General features: G+C 47.5%; 1 protein-coding gene across 3 annotated transcripts in view; it reads right to left on the bottom strand.

Annotated features, from left to right (window-relative positions):
- The window catches only part of rarab (retinoic acid receptor, alpha b), a 171,875-nt gene that overhangs the window by 89,512 nt on the left and 68,474 nt on the right, over nucleotides 1-13,889 (bottom strand). For all 3 annotated transcript variants that reach the window (XM_055889478.1, XM_055889476.1, XM_055889477.1), the window contains one exon: nucleotides 9,884-10,735. In XM_055889478.1, coding sequence (XP_055745453.1) covers nucleotides 9,884-10,070 — 187 coding nt within the window. In that variant the 5' untranslated portion in view covers nucleotides 10,071-10,735. The remainder of the gene's footprint in view (nucleotides 1-9,883; nucleotides 10,736-13,889) is intronic.

The following is a 13,889-nucleotide window of genomic DNA, read 5'->3' as shown; positions in this document are numbered from 1 at the left end:
AGCAGTTTAGATGAAATGATTGAATAAGATGTACGTGTACATTTATTTTGTAAGGCGAGCGGTATGGTCAGCATGTAACTAACACTGTTAACTTCTCTTGGGTAGGGAGCAGTATTTTCATGTCCGGATGAAAATCGTGCCCAGAGTAAACTGCCTGTTACTCATGCCCAGAAGCTAGGATATGCATATAATTGGTAGATTTGGATAGAAAACACTCTAACGTTTATAAAACTGTTAAAATAATGTCTGTGAGTATAACAGAACTGATACGGCAGGCGAAACCCCGAGGACAAACCACCCCCCCCAAAAGAAACATTCGGCTTACCACTATTTTCAATGGCTGTCACTTTTATTATAAGGCATAGTCCTCCCAGATTGCAGTTCCCGCGAGCTTCCACTAGATGTCAACAGTCTTTAGAAAGAGTTTCAGGCTGGTTTTTGGAAAAATTAGCCAGAAATTGTCATTTTTCTTGGCTGTAGTGTTTCCAAGCGCTTCTCCGGTAAAGACAATAACGATTTTCCGTCTTAAATTGTATCGTTTATTTAGGGTACCTAAAGTTTGATTATAAACGTTGTTTGACTTGTTTGGAAAAGTTTATTAGTAACGTTTGGGATTAATTTTGATGGAGGGAAACTGGGTGGATTATTGACTGAAGCGCGCCAGCTAAACTGAGTTTTTATGGATATAAAGAAGGACATTATCAAACAAAAGGACCATTTGTGATGTAACTGGGACCTTTTGGAGTGTCAACAGAAGAAGATCAAAGGCATTTTTTATATCGCTATTTCTGACTTTCGTGTCGCACCTGCCTGGTTGAAATATGTTTTCATGATTTTGTATGCGGGGCGCTGTCCTCAGATAATTGCATGGTGTGCTTCCGCCGTAAAGCCTTTTTGAAATCTGACACAGCGGTTGGATTAACAAGAAGTTAAGCTTAATTTTGATGTATTACACTTGTGATTTTATGAAAGTTAAATATTGATAATTCTGTAGTTTGAATTTCGCGCTCTGCAATTTCACCGGATGTTAAGAAGTTACAACTGGGATCGAGAAAACCCCCCAAACTAGTCAGAGTTATTCCCCTCCGATTAAAATGATTATCTCGGTCTTCAACATGCGCCATGCAGCCTGGTGAGTGGTCTGCGAGTCCACGTAGACGTGAAAGCAACCCTCGAGAAGACAAACATCGGTTGGGCATGTCCCAGTTGGTGCCTGCCAAAGGTGGACCAATCAAAATGGAGCTTGGTCAGAGACGATCACCGTGGTGATGTGGACAGGAACACAGGGACTGGCAGCTCTCGACACGCAAAGCGACGCTGTAAAACACCGTGACGATATATGAGACGTACAGCCATACAGACAGCCACCGAGCGAGAGACAGAGAACCAGAGAGTGAACCAGAGAGAGCAGAAAGAAAGGCAAAAGAAAGAGAGAGAGAAAGAGAGAAAGGAGAAAGAAGAGAGAGAAGAGAAATAGAGAGAGAGAGTGCGTGTTGACAGCTCTCCAACACCTCTGTGGTGCCAGACATTGACTGGGCTCGAGCGGCGCTGCAATGCCAGAGCCGACTCACACCTTCAGACGGAGCGAGGATGAAACGGTTCGCAGGCGTACACCAGGCTTGTCAGGGAGCGAGGCTGAGGACAGGGTTGAAAACACGCCAGTCCAGTCTAAGGGCCAGACCTTGTCAATCACTTGGCATCTTTACTTTCACTAATGTCTGTTTGTACGTATAAAAGGAAAGGAGGACTGCTGCTACTGACCACGGTGCATGAACTGAGGAGCAAACTGAAGTAGCGAGGAGATCCAGCAGCTGTTGGAGGAGTGTTGTTATTGTACAAGTAAAACCAATTCCAGCATTGGTTTTAATTGTAACAACAAAACACACTTTACATTTTTTTTTTACTTTCATTGTCCTCCAAGAGTTGCTGTACACTTGTCTTTATCTTCTTCCCAGCAAATTCGATCTTCATAATAAAACGAACCCATAAGCCAATACCTATTGTTACAGTGGTGGTTCAGTGACCACACTTTGAGTCCTAGGGGTTGAACCCCATTGGTCCTGCGAGCAGGAACTACAAACAAGTCAAATCAGAGCAGAACATTGCTTTAAGTCACTTGAAAACTAATACGCCATAAGCATGCTCCTAGCTTGACACTCTTTTAGGGCTTTGACACACTTGTGAAAGGGTGCAACCCAAATAGAAGCTTTTTTCCCTATGCAGTGACTACTTTTGACCAGGGCCTATAGGGTTGTCCTGTAATCTAGCTGCATGCGGGAGCGTCGATACACTGAACCGTGAGCAGATGAAAGGGGGATGGAAGAGGGAAGTTGAATAGAACGACCGGGGGGTGTTAACGAAGAGCTCGCTGCATTAGGTAGCGTTTGGATCAGCGGGACCTCCGAGGCAGGGTGTGTGTGTTTGAACCTGTGTGTGTGTGTGTGTGTGTGCGTGTGTGCGCACGTGCGTTCGTTCGCGTGTGCTAAGTAGACGCCCGTGTCCGCGGGGACTGGGACTGACACAGTCATCAACAGCGATAATACACCTTCTCCCGTCACACCGGGGTGAGTAGAGACGAGAGAAGATGGGAGGAGAGGAGAGACAAAAAGACGGAGGTAGGCAACGGTCAACTGTATCAGAGTCATAGTTCGACATGAACCCGTACGTACCGCATTCATAAGCAGCACATGCGCATTTCGTCACGTAAAGCGTTAGCGAATGTAGCTGGGAAGTGGTCAGGATACGCGGCACAAAGCCGTGTTACTGTTCAGATGGGGACACTTGAAGCTTCAGCTGTGTTCTCCGTGTCAGTCTAGTCGTGTCATTATTTTGTCTTTACTTTTCAGTCATCTTAATGCACTCACCGTAGCACTGAGATAGTAATAATAATAATAATAATAATATATTTAAACTATTATGATTTTGTTTTTGCGGTAGCCACTAAACCCAATTTAAACAAGGTAAAACATACTCGACAAAAAGGCACACCCGCATTTGCATCGTGGTCACGTGTCATTCTCTCATATTTACATGAATAACGGACCATATCATGGCAGGTCTGCCTATCAACAACAAGCTTGTCTGTGTCAGTAAATCAGACTCGGCGTTGGTTTACGTGTGAGGAAAGCGACGGCGACAAAAACCAACCAACCCAAAGGAAAGGGAACAGTACTTTCAACTCTTTGCTGCGCCGCTGCAGGATGTGTGTGGTGGCAGTGGAGGAAGGGAGGGGCGAGGGAGGAGAGGGTGTTTGGGGGGAGAGGAAGCTGGTGGGTGTGGGGGGCGGGGGGCATAGTACTCAACATGGGATGCCTTGTGGCTTAATAATGTAGCGTCTATATATTTCTGGAAGGGGATGATGGTGGGGTGGGGGGGGGGGGGTGATGAAGCCATCCCGGATTATTGGGATACCTCCCTCCTTTGAAAAACTGGAGGGAGAGCTGATTAGCATCAAACGAGAGTCTGCGTATAGAGATGAGCGTAGCCGCAACGCCTGCCGGTCTGATTCAGGGTAAAACCTCCGTCTGGGGTGCTAATACAGTAGTGGATGGGGTGAGGCGTGCCATCCATGGGGACTGTGCCAAGCTGGTCGTGGCGATGGTGGAGATGATGAAATAAGGCCCCCGCTGTCATTGCATATGACTAAGTGGTGAGTCAAATGATCGTGGTCAAAGTCTCTCCGCGACAGATCTCGGATATGTTCAAACAAACTGTCCGCGGAAAAACCCTCGCAACACGTTTAGTTCCAAAAACCTATTGACATTGACAGTAAAAGACTAGAAGGCGGATCACACGTTGGGCCACAGCGCCACAGGCTCAAAAACAAAGCCTGCTTTAACGTCACAGGGCAGTCTGGAGGCATCAAGCAGTGTTTGTTGTTGCTCGAGCTTCCTATCTGACACACGCACCCACAACTCATATCTCCTGACATCACTCGGAGAACACAGAGCCACCGTAGTAACCACAGGGCGTTCGGGCGCCACCGCGGCTGCGTGGCGTTCGCTACCACTCCCTACACTGGTATCACAGTGAGTAGGACGAAAGAAGTGATGAAAAAGAGGTCGATGGAAAGTAGGAAAGAGGCGATGAAAGAAAGAGAAAGAGAGAGAGAGAGAGAGAGAGAGAGTGAGAGTGAGAGTGAGAGAGAGAGAGAGAGAGAGAGAGAGAGAAAGTGTGAGAGAACACAAGCTGCTTTGCAAGTAGAGGGAAGAGAAAAAAGAAGTGATAAGAGAGAGAGAGAAAAGAGGAGCCATGTGGAAGAGGGTAGGAAGAGGGTAAGGAGTGATGAAAGAAAAGGGAGGAGAGAGAGAGAGAGAGAACGAGAAGATGAGCTGTGTTGAAAGAGGGAGTTACCCTGGGGACAGCTGATCCGGCTCTGCAACTGCTCCGACTAATCCCAGCCTGAGCACATCAGCTAGGCTTTATCGGTAATTAGCACGCTAACCATTCCCCAGTCCCACTAGGGTCTGGACCTGGAGAACACAACCTCCACAGCCAGCCAGCCAGCCCTTCCCTTGCATTCAATTAGGCCACTTTAAAGTGCATGCTATACCCTGGGCTGGGAATGGAGGGGAGGAAGAGAAAAGGAGGAAGAGGAGGCGACGGGAGTTGAGAAAAAGGAGGGAAACAGTCATTTCCGAGGCTGAGGGTGTTATTCAGATTACAGAGGGTGTGCGTTTTTTAGGGGGGGGGGGGGGGGGGTCGGAGGTGAGGGTTTTTGTCATGGAGTGTGTTGCTGGGTAGCGTTAACGCTCCTTGCCCTGTCGCGGCGAATCGGGGACGATCTCCACGGTTACGAGGTAAGACAGAATAGGAGAGAGAAGGGTTAGATGTGATGACAAAGACCTCCGCTCGGCTGGCATGTCCCTGGAAATGTAGATTTTTATCCCAGTTTATTGGGAAATAAGACCTTAATCCCTGCTTCAACCAATAATGCTGGCAGGAAATTGTATAACTTAGCACAATGTACATGACATAACTACTGTCTCGGGTCAAGGTTAGAATAGATAGCATGGGGTGGGGTGAGAAGAGGAATAGGAGGAGCGGTGAGGGTTTGAGAGGCACATTTAATTTTTTTTATTTTTTTCAACTTTATTTGCAAAAAAATTATTTAAAAAAAATTGTTCTCATTTACAACTGCGACCTGGCCAAGATAAAGCAAAGCAGTGCGACAAAAACAACAACACAGATTTACACATAAACAAACGTAGAGTCAAAAACACAATACAAAAGAAAAATAGAAAAATCTATGTACAGTGTGTGCAAATGTAGAAGAGTAGGGAGGTAATGCAATAAATAGGCCATAGAGGCAAAAAATAATTACAATTTAGCATAAATACTGGAGTGATAGATGTGCAGATGATGATGTGCAAGTAGAGATACTGGGGTGTAAAAGAGCAAGAGGGTAAGTAATAATATGGGGATGAGGTAGTCGGGTGTGCTATTTACAGATTGGCTGTGTATAGGTACAGTGATCGGTAAGCTGCTCAGACAGCTGATGCTTAAAGTTAGAGAGGGAGATATAAGACTCCAGCTTCAGAGATTTTTGCAATTCGTTCCAGTCATTGGCAGCAGAGAACTGGAAGGAAAGGCGGCCAAAGGAAATGTTGGCTTTGGGGATGACCAGTGCAATGTACCTGCTGGAGCGCATGCTACGGGTGGGTGTTGCTATGGTGACCAGTGAGCTGAGATAAGGTGGGGATTTACCTAGCAAAGACTCATAGATGACCTGGAGCCAGTGGGTTTGGCGACTGATATGTAGTGAGGGCCAGCCAACGAGAGCATACAGGTCGCAGTGGTAGGTAGTACATGGGGCTTTGGTGATAAAACAGATGGCACTGTGATAGACTACATCCAGTTTGCTGAGTAGATTGTTGGAGGCTACTTTGTAAATTACATCGCCGAAGTCAAGGATCGGTAGGCAAGTCAGTTTTACGAGGATATGTTTTGCGGCATGATTGAAGGAGGCTTTGTTGCGAAATAGAAAGCCGATTCTAAATTTCATTTTGGATTGGAGATGCTTAACATGAGTCTGGAAGGAGAGTTTACAGTCTAGCCAGACACCTAGGTATTTGTAGTTGTCCACATATTTTAGGTCAGAACCGTCCAGAGTAGTGATGCTAGACGGGCGGGCAGGTGCGGGCAGCAATCGGTTGAAGAGCATGCGTTTAGTTTTACTAGCATTTAAAAGCAGTTGGAGGCCACGGAAGGAGTGTTGTATGGCGTTAAAGCTCATTTGGAGGTTTGTTAGCACAGTGTCCAAAGAAAGGCCAGATGTATACAGAATGGTGTCGTCTGCTTAGAGGTGGATCAGAGAATCACCAGCAGCAAGAGCGACATCAATGATATATACAGAGAAAAGAGTCCGCCCGAGAATTGAACCCTGTGGCACCCCCATAGAGAATGCCAGAGGTCCGGACAACAGGCCCACATCCACAAATTCTTGAGTAATACGTTTTAGGTGTGGTTTATGCAGAGGGTGTGAATCTGTGATATGTTCATGAGGTGGCATACTTATGGGAAATACATTTAGCATGTGGAACAAACTTTCTATGGACAGAGTAAAGAGGCTTTGAGTGACCGGGTCTTTTCAACAACATGTCAAAAAGAGACAAGAGGGGAAAAACTTACTCAATCTTCTATACACATACATACACACACACACACACACACACACACACACACACACACACACACACACACACACACACACACACACACACACACACACACACACACACACACACTTGCCTCATGCTACGTCTTCAAATGATAATGATAACGCACGTCTCTATGTAGGATACGCCACTGCTGCTTCTCACCACCTCTCCCCCCTCAGTGCTTCCTCAAACACAGCATGCGGGCTGTGTATGTCGCAGCCCACCCCTCCATCCCCCGCCAGCTCCTCTCATCTCCGGTGAGCCCCCGTCTTGCATGACAGCTCACCCAGGCCATCTCCGAGCGGAGGGGGGCTGTGTAATAATTAGCCCCTGGCGGCGAGGGAGGGCTGTTCGTCAGCTAACACTATGCAGGAGCTGTGGATTAGTCTCTCAGCACCAAGAGAGGAGCATGCTCAACAGCCAGCCAGGCAGACAGAAGAACATAGTCCCGTCTCCGCGCGCACACACGGAGGCAGGGAGCCCCTCTGCTCTGACAGGCTGTTGTACTCCAGGCTCCGCTCGCTGTCTGTCTGTCTGTCTGTCTGTCTGTCTGTCTGTCTGTGTCTGTCTGTGTCTGTCTGTGTCTGTCTGTGTCTGTGTCTGTCTGTCTGTCTGTCTGTGTCTGTCTGTGTCTGTCTGTGTCTGTCTGTGTCTGTCTGTGTCTGTCTGTGTCTGTCTGTGTCTGTCTGTGTCTGTCTGTGTCTGTCTGTGTCTGTCTGTCTGTCTGTGTCTGTCTGTGTCTGTCTGTCTGTCTGTGTGTGTCTGTCTGTCTGTGTGTCTGTCTGTCTGTCTGTCTGTCTGTCTGTCTGTCTGTCTGTCTGTCTGTCTGTGTCTGTCTGTGTCTGTCTGTCTGTCTGTCTGTCTGTCTGTCTGTCTGTCTGTCTGTCTGTCTGTCTGTCTGTCTGTGTCTGTCTGTCTGTCTGTGTCTGTCTGTCTGTCTGTGTCTGTCTGTCTGTCTGTGTCTGTCTGTCTGTGTGTCTGTGTCTGTCTGTAGTAGCCTCCCGACTGAATGGAAGCCACGATGGGGAGACATGGTGGGTGGAGGGACAGAGCTGCTTTGCAATTTTTCCCATACAGACATGGGAGGAGAGGGAGGAAAGGAAGAGGAGTGGTGATGGGGCCGGAATGTCACCCAGCAAGGCATGCTGGGACAGAGCGGAGGTAAGCTTGGCTATGAATGGACAGTTAATTGGTAGAATGGGTAATGTGTCAGTGACCTTGGTGTCCACATCACCAACAAACTAACATGGTCCAACCACAGAAAGACAGTTGTGAAGAGGGCACGACAAAACTTATTCCCCCTCAGGAAACTGAAAAGATTTGTCATGGTCCTCAGATCCTCAAAAGGTTTTCCAGCTGCACCATCGAGAGCATCCTGACGGGTTGGCAACTCCTCGGCCTCCGACCACAAGGCACTAGAGAGGGTAGCGCGTACGGCGCAGTACATACCTGGGGCCAAGCTTCCTGCTATCCTCTGACACCGCCTGGTATAGAGGTCCTGGAAGGTCCTAAAAATTGTCAAAGACCACCCTAGACATAGACTGTTCTCTCTGCTACTGCACGGCAAGCGGTATGGGAGCGCCAAGTCTAGGCCCAAGAGGCTTCTAAACAGCTTCTACCACCAAACCATAAGACTCCTGAACGTCTAATCAAATGGCCACCTGGACTATTTACATTGCCCCCCCCCCCCCCCCCCCCTCCTCCTTTTACACTGCTGCTACTCTCTGTTATTATCTATGCATTGTCACTTTAATAACTGTACCTACATGTACATATTACATCAATTACCTCGACTAACCGGTGCCCCCGCACATTCATTGACTCTGTACCGGTACCCCCTGTATACAGTCTCACTAGTGTTATTTTACTGCTGCTCTTTAATTACTGGTTACCTTTTGGGGCTTATTTTTTTTTTTAACTGCATTTTTGGTTAAGGGCTTGTCAGTAAACATTTCACTGTAAGGTTGTATTCTGCGCGTGTGACAAATACAATTTGATTTGATTTGATAAATGAGACCTTAATCAAATATTGTTTGTGGAATGGATGGGTGGTCCCATATCAAATCCTCCTACCCGTCAATATTTCCTTACTCCAGGTGAGCTACCGTCACAACTGCTGCAGTCGGAGCAACCACCCCTTATTCTCGCTCTTCACAAATCAGATGCAGACAAACAGACACACACCAACGCAAGAAAACACACCAACGCAAGAAAACACACACCAGCGCATGAAAACACACACCAACGCATGAAAACACACACCAACGCAAGAAAACACACACCAACGCATGAAAATACACACCAACGCATGAAAACACACACCAATGCATGAAAACACACACCAACGCATGAAAACACACCAATGCATGAAAACACACAACAACGCATGAAAACACACCAACGCATGAAAACACACCAACGCATGAAAACACACACCAACGCATGAAAACACACACCAATGCATGAAAACACACACCAACGCATGAAAACACACACCAATGCATGAAAACACACACCAACGCATGAAAACACACCAACGCATGAAAACACACACCAACGCATGAAAACACACACCAACGCATGAAAACACACCAACGCATGAAAACACACAGACCCAGAGAGAGCGCCCACCTGCCAGTTCAAGTGAGGACACACACACACACTTCCTAAGGCATTGTGCCCAGGAACATTCCATTGGTTATTCAAAGCTGCCTCATTTAGATCAGACCAATCCGCTCGCTCAGTTCGACACATCGCCGCATGACAATTGGCAAGGATCCAGATCGCCAGGAGCAACTAGTCAAAGCTATGTTCCAACACCAACCAAACCTCTAATGTAGAATCCAGTTCTATATAGACTCCACTCCACTTTGATCTGGTCCAGTCCTTTAGCGTGACAGCCAAATACACGTAACACAGGAGATGCTGGAAATGATTCAGGGTACACAGCACAACAACCAAGTTAAAACTTGTGCAGCTCATGTCTCACCTCCTGCGTTTTGCCAACTTCATGTCAAACTTCAAATGCTGATTTTGGTACAAATATAGGATGGATCGGATCAAGTCAGCCTGTGCGCCAGAGTCAACCAACCGAGCACACGTAAAAACACAACGCAAAACAAAAATTATAATCTGCCATTCAGCAGTACCAGATAACCTTCTAATCAACCACTAATGTCAACATACACCAACAACAGAACACTGCAGTGTGATTGGGTACTTACTGGCTGGCGATGGGGTGCTGTATCCACTGATGGGCAGTCCGGAGAGGGTGGGAGGGGACAGCCCCCCCAGCATGTGGGGGAAGAAGTAGGAGTAGTGAGGCATGGGGAATCCCCCCACAGAGACAGTGTGGCCCCCTGCACTGCCTGGCCCCCCCGGGGGTTGGCAGGGGTTACCCTTGCCTGCCATGTTCTGCTCGGCAGACCTTGAGCCGAGTCCAAAGAGTCTCCTGTAGGTATCCGTGGTGACGACGGTCTACATCCCCAACCTCACCCGCCGATGACGGCGTAATCCAATGAATTAAGAAGTGGTGGTGGTGGTGGGTGACGGTGGACGACAACGACGCGTGTGTATTTGTGTAGGTGTGTGAAATGGAGCTGGTAGGCTACGTCGATGTTCCCGGGTGGATGCTTCAGAGAAACTTTGAATCCAAGGGCATATAGGCTATTTTCTTCCAAAGGCTGGTCCTCTGCCTTGATATGAAGAGTGTCCTACTGAGATAGATCGAGGTAGAGTAGGCCACTAAGCTTTATATCTTGAATGAAACATCAATTACATAAATACTAAAGGGAGGTCGCTAGGCAGAATCATCTGGCACCAATGGACTCCAGAGCCCTTGTTCAGGATTGGATAGACTTCTCAGGCCTTGGGGGGATTGGATGAGAACAGCTTTTCTCTCTCCAGTGACTCAGCAGAGCTCACACAACAACACGACGGAGGAGGAGGATTGTTATGACGATGGCTGGTTTTAGATGTCACTGTAACATGTCTCGCGCCCCAGGTCGGCCGCTATCGCCGCGGTGACTCACTTTCAGTCCCGGCAACACACCTGTGGCAGACTGGCAATCTTCTTCCTTCAGAAACAGAGACAGACAGACAGACAGACAGACAGCGAGAGAAAGAGACAAGAGTTAGATAGAGATTCACTCGCTGCTTCACATTCAGAGACAGAGAGACAGGGGTTCAAATGCATATTCAGTGGGGTGGCGTTGATTTTTGCCCGGGTTCATCTCTATGTAGACAGCGTGGGAAAACAGAGCCCGGGTCCTCACTAGCGATCTTATTAAAGCGAATGTTTTCAACTAGGAGCACGGCTCCCCCTTCTCCCACCCCTCCGCCTCCTGCTGTCTCCCCGGCCTCCCTCCTGCCCTTGCGGGGTGAATCATCATCAGAGATGCCGAGGCTCATTAATGGAGTCCATCTGAACCTCTCTCTCTCTCTCCGCTCCTCAAAATAAACAGGAGATGGTGATGAGCTTATGCAACCTGCCAAGCGAGACGGGAGGGAGGGAAGAGTAACCTAATTCCGCCTTTCAATGCTGATGTTGTACAACATGCCTTATATAAATCTAAAACCTCTCGCTCTGCTACACACTGTAGCAACTAGCTATAATACATGGCTGTATCACCATCCACTACCACTGACAGCTTTGCTGCCATCTCCTTCACCCATCTGGCATTGACATGTCAAAGGAGGGAAGCGTTTACTGTTCTTTGGCGTATGGATTGGAGCTGTCTGAAAGTTGAAAACATCGTTTGAGTGCCTTTTTCTCCCTCCCGGTCTGTCATGTCTGTCTGTAGCCATCTGAGAGGCATTTGTTCTGCCCTGGCCCCGGTAAGGGGGTGTTGGGTGCACAAGGGCCCGTTTTTTACAGGGTCAGGGGCCTCGTTTTTAACTACCGGGACCTTTATAGATCTCCTGCAAAGTGCTGCTCCCTCCGCCGACAGGAGTGTGCGTGAGTGTGTGTGTGCGCGCGCATGCGTGTGTGTGACCTCCTGCAAAGTGTTGCACCAGCATCAGGCCCCCCTTTGTGAAGTCGGCCCCACACACAGGCAGGCACAGGGCTCTGGGCCCCCGTCGTAAAACAGCCAAACACCACTGGGTTTTCAGACATGTTTGTGTTTGACGGGTGAGGAGAGGAGGGGAGGAGGGGGAGGAGGCCTTTTAGAGAGACTTGGTGAAGGTCTGGGATAAAAACAAGACTGCTGTGATAAGTGCACCAGAGCATTATTATCAAAACTCTAAAACATGACAAAGAACCCTTATAGGAATAGAAACATGACGAAGAACCCTTATAGAAACAGAAACATGACGAAGAACCCTTACAGGAACAGAAACATGACGAAGAACCCTTATAGGAACAGAAACATGACGAAGAACCCTTATAGAAACAGAAACATGACGAAGAACCCTTACAGGAACAGAAACATGACGAAGAACCCTTATAGGAACAGAAACATGACGAAGAACCCTTACAGGAACAGAAACATGACGAAGAACCCTTACAGAAACAGAACCATGACAAAGAACCCTTATAGGAACAGAACCATGACAAAGAACCCTTACAGGAACAGAAACATGACGAAGAACCCTTACAGAAACAGAAACATGACGAAGAACCCTTATAGGAACAGAAACATGACGAAGAACCCTTATAGGAACAGAAACATGACGAAGAACCCTTACAGGAACAGAAACATGACGAAGAACCCTTACAGGAACAGAACCATGACGAAGAACCCTTACAGGAACAGAAACGTGACGAAGAACCCTTACAGGAACAGAAACGTGACGAAGAACCCTTACAGGAACAGAAACATGACGAAGAACCCTTATAGGAACAGAACCATGACAAAGAACCCTTATAGGAACAGAACCATGACGAAGAACCCTTATAGGAACAGAACCATGACGAAGAACCCTTACAGGAACAGAAACATGACGAAGAACCCTTATAGGAACAGAAACATGACGAAGAACCCTTATAGGAACAGAAACATGACGAAGAACCCTTATAGGAACAGAAACATGACGAAGTACCCTTATAGGAACAGAAACATGACGAAGTACCCTTATAGGAACAGAACAGGAAAACGGAACAAGACACAGTTCATTCAGACCACGTATTACTTTCCAGCAGCTCCTGTATTAGGTATATACATGACTCTCATGCTCAAATTATTCAAATATCCATCCACCCATCCATCCATATACCAACCCACCCATTCATCCTTCCCTGAGAAGGAACACCATACATAAAAAAATGGCTACATCCCGCTTGCCGCTCACAGATCCCACCTGGGAATTTGAGCTTCAGCGGGCTCTACCCTGAGCTTTAGCACAATGCACTGGGTAGAACACGTTCAAAGGATACAGAGGGAGAGTGATGGCGAGAGAGGGGGAACGAGAGACAGCGAGCGGAGGAGGAGGGCTAGATCAAAGCGCGAGGAAGCGGATGAAGATACCTTGTTGTGCTCGCCGCTTTCAATCTCGCTCATACATTATTAAAAAACACCCTACTAAGTAGGTTAAACCCCATAGGTCCCCTTTACATAGTCATGCACTCGTTCATTTAATCATGGGCATGTGTGTATACCAGTGCATCAGAGTGTGTGTGCGTGTGTGTGTGTGTGTGTGTGTGCGTGTGTGTGCGCGCGCGCGTGTGTGTGTGTGTGTGTGTGTGTGTGTGTGTGTGTGTGTGTGTGTGTGTGTGTGTGTGTGTGTGTGTGTGTGTGTGTGTGTGTCTGTGTGTGTCTGTGTCTGTGTGTGTGTGAGTGAGTGAGTGTACTTGTATCAGTGTGTGAGAGAGAGAAACAGAGACAGCTATATTGAGAGAGGAGAGAGGGAGAGAGAAACAGAGACAGCTATATTGAGAGAGGAGAGAGGGAGAGAGAAACAGAGACAGCTATATTGAGAGAGGAGAGAGGGAGAGAGAAACAGAGACAGCTATATGGAGACAGGAGAGAGAGAGAGAAACAGAGACAGCTATATGGAGACAGGAGAGAGAGAGAGAGAAACAGACAGCTATATTGAGAGAGGAAAAGAAGGCGTGGCCACACAAGAGAGGCATAAGCCAGTGTATACATAAAGAAGTGGGAGTTCATAAATATATGCATCTCTATACATCTACAGTATGTAACCAACACTGGCTGCATCAGTATGCATGAAACTGACAGTAGTAGGAAAAGAGAAGAGAAGAAGAGAAGAGAAGAGAAGAAGAGGAGAAAA

The sequence above is a fragment of the Salvelinus fontinalis genome, chromosome 2 (genome assembly GCF_029448725.1).
Source record: "Salvelinus fontinalis isolate EN_2023a chromosome 2, ASM2944872v1, whole genome shotgun sequence".
In the NCBI taxonomy this organism is placed as follows: domain Eukaryota; kingdom Metazoa; phylum Chordata; class Actinopteri; order Salmoniformes; family Salmonidae; genus Salvelinus; species Salvelinus fontinalis.
Note: the sequence above shows the minus strand (reverse complement) of the source record. Positions and strands in the feature narration are given on the sequence as shown.